Below are 1,317 nucleotides of genomic sequence, written 5' to 3'. Positions count from 1 at the left end.
TTTTTTTTTTTTTTTTTTTTTTTGAGTTTAAATAAAGGTGTTGCAAGGTTGGATATGAGAGCATAGATAAGTTTTTGTTACGCATTTCATTCAAACTGGAGTTTAAACACCTAAGGTTGCTTTTTTGTTTGAGATAACATGTTTCTAGTATAATCAAGGCTTTTATATAAACAAATAGTAACAATGAATATACAGAGTGTATGTGCTGCTTAACATAGGAATTAACACTGGGGGTTTTTCCACATCTTTCTAATGTTATCCTGAGTGTAGTTTCTTTTCAGTTTTGCAAGCTTTGAGTTAGGCTGCTGGGCTTTTCTTATTACACACCCACTGGTCCGTACCACCATTCCCACATTTCTTTACCGGTATTGCTTATTTCCTGGGATTCATTGTCTGTATCTCACTTCTTTTGCTTTCATGTTTTGGCTTGCAAAGCCTGGGAATTTTTCTTGGAATAGAACTTTGCTGCTGCTAAAACATGCCTTTTAGTCATTGCATTCTTTATAACTTCAGAATGCTTTATTGATAGGTAAGCTGTTTTTCTGTTCTTGAGAGAAGTAAAGTAGTTGGTTGGTTTCCGAATGAACAGTTTTATTGTTTATCCGTTTTAGGGAGTGAAATGCCAACAGAACCTGAAATGGCAATGCATGCTCCAAAACCACTTAAAATATTTTCAATATCTTGTGTTCTTGTTTGGTGCTTTCTAATTTTTCAGATTTTTGCATGAACTGACTCAGGCTACCTATAGGTAATCTTCCATCTGGGGGGGGGGAAGGGGAGTCAGAGGGTGGGGTTGAAGCAAAATCTAGGTAAGACTGAAAAATTGTCTACCTTGATAGAGCAGGTTGCAGCAGAGCACAAGAATATTAAACCATTGAGGACTTTAAAAGAGAACTTGCTGTTAAAATGTGCATTTGGATGTTAATTGTATAAGGTAATTGAAACTTATTTACAGTCAGTTCAGTAGCATTGTGCTTCTCTTCTCAAATTACAGGTGAGCGTTCTTACAGACCAGGTGGAAGCTCAAGGAGAGAAAATCCGGGACTTAGAAATCTGTCTTGAGGGGCATCAGTTGAAACTGAATGCTACAGAGGAAATGCTTCAACAGGTAAAAATCTGGATTGGAAAGCTTCTTGCATGATCTTCTCCAACGGAGGGGTGAACATGTATGGTCCGCTTGTCTGCATGCGTGAGTGCCTTTGGCAACAAGATAAAACGGGGGGAAAAAAAAATGCCTATTTTATTGTTCTCTTGCTGCTTTGCACTACTTTTTTTTTTTTTTTTTTCCCCCCCCCCCCCCTCTAAAAAAAATAGTTT

General features: G+C 37.5%; 1 protein-coding gene across 1 annotated transcript in view; it reads left to right on the top strand.

Annotated features, from left to right (window-relative positions):
* The window catches only part of PPFIBP2 (PPFIA binding protein 2), a 113,117-nt gene that overhangs the window by 61,480 nt on the left and 50,320 nt on the right, over positions 1-1,317 (top strand). The window contains exon 5 of the mRNA XM_009288847.2: positions 995-1,108. Coding sequence (XP_009287122.1) covers positions 995-1,108 — 114 coding nt within the window. The remainder of the gene's footprint in view (positions 1-994; positions 1,109-1,317) is intronic.

This window comes from Aptenodytes forsteri, unplaced genomic scaffold (genome assembly GCF_000699145.1).
Source record: "Aptenodytes forsteri isolate BGI_AS27 unplaced genomic scaffold, ASM69914v1 Scaffold8, whole genome shotgun sequence".
Taxonomy (NCBI): Eukaryota; Metazoa; Chordata; class Aves; order Sphenisciformes; family Spheniscidae; genus Aptenodytes; species Aptenodytes forsteri.
Note: the sequence above shows the minus strand (reverse complement) of the source record. Positions and strands in the feature narration are given on the sequence as shown.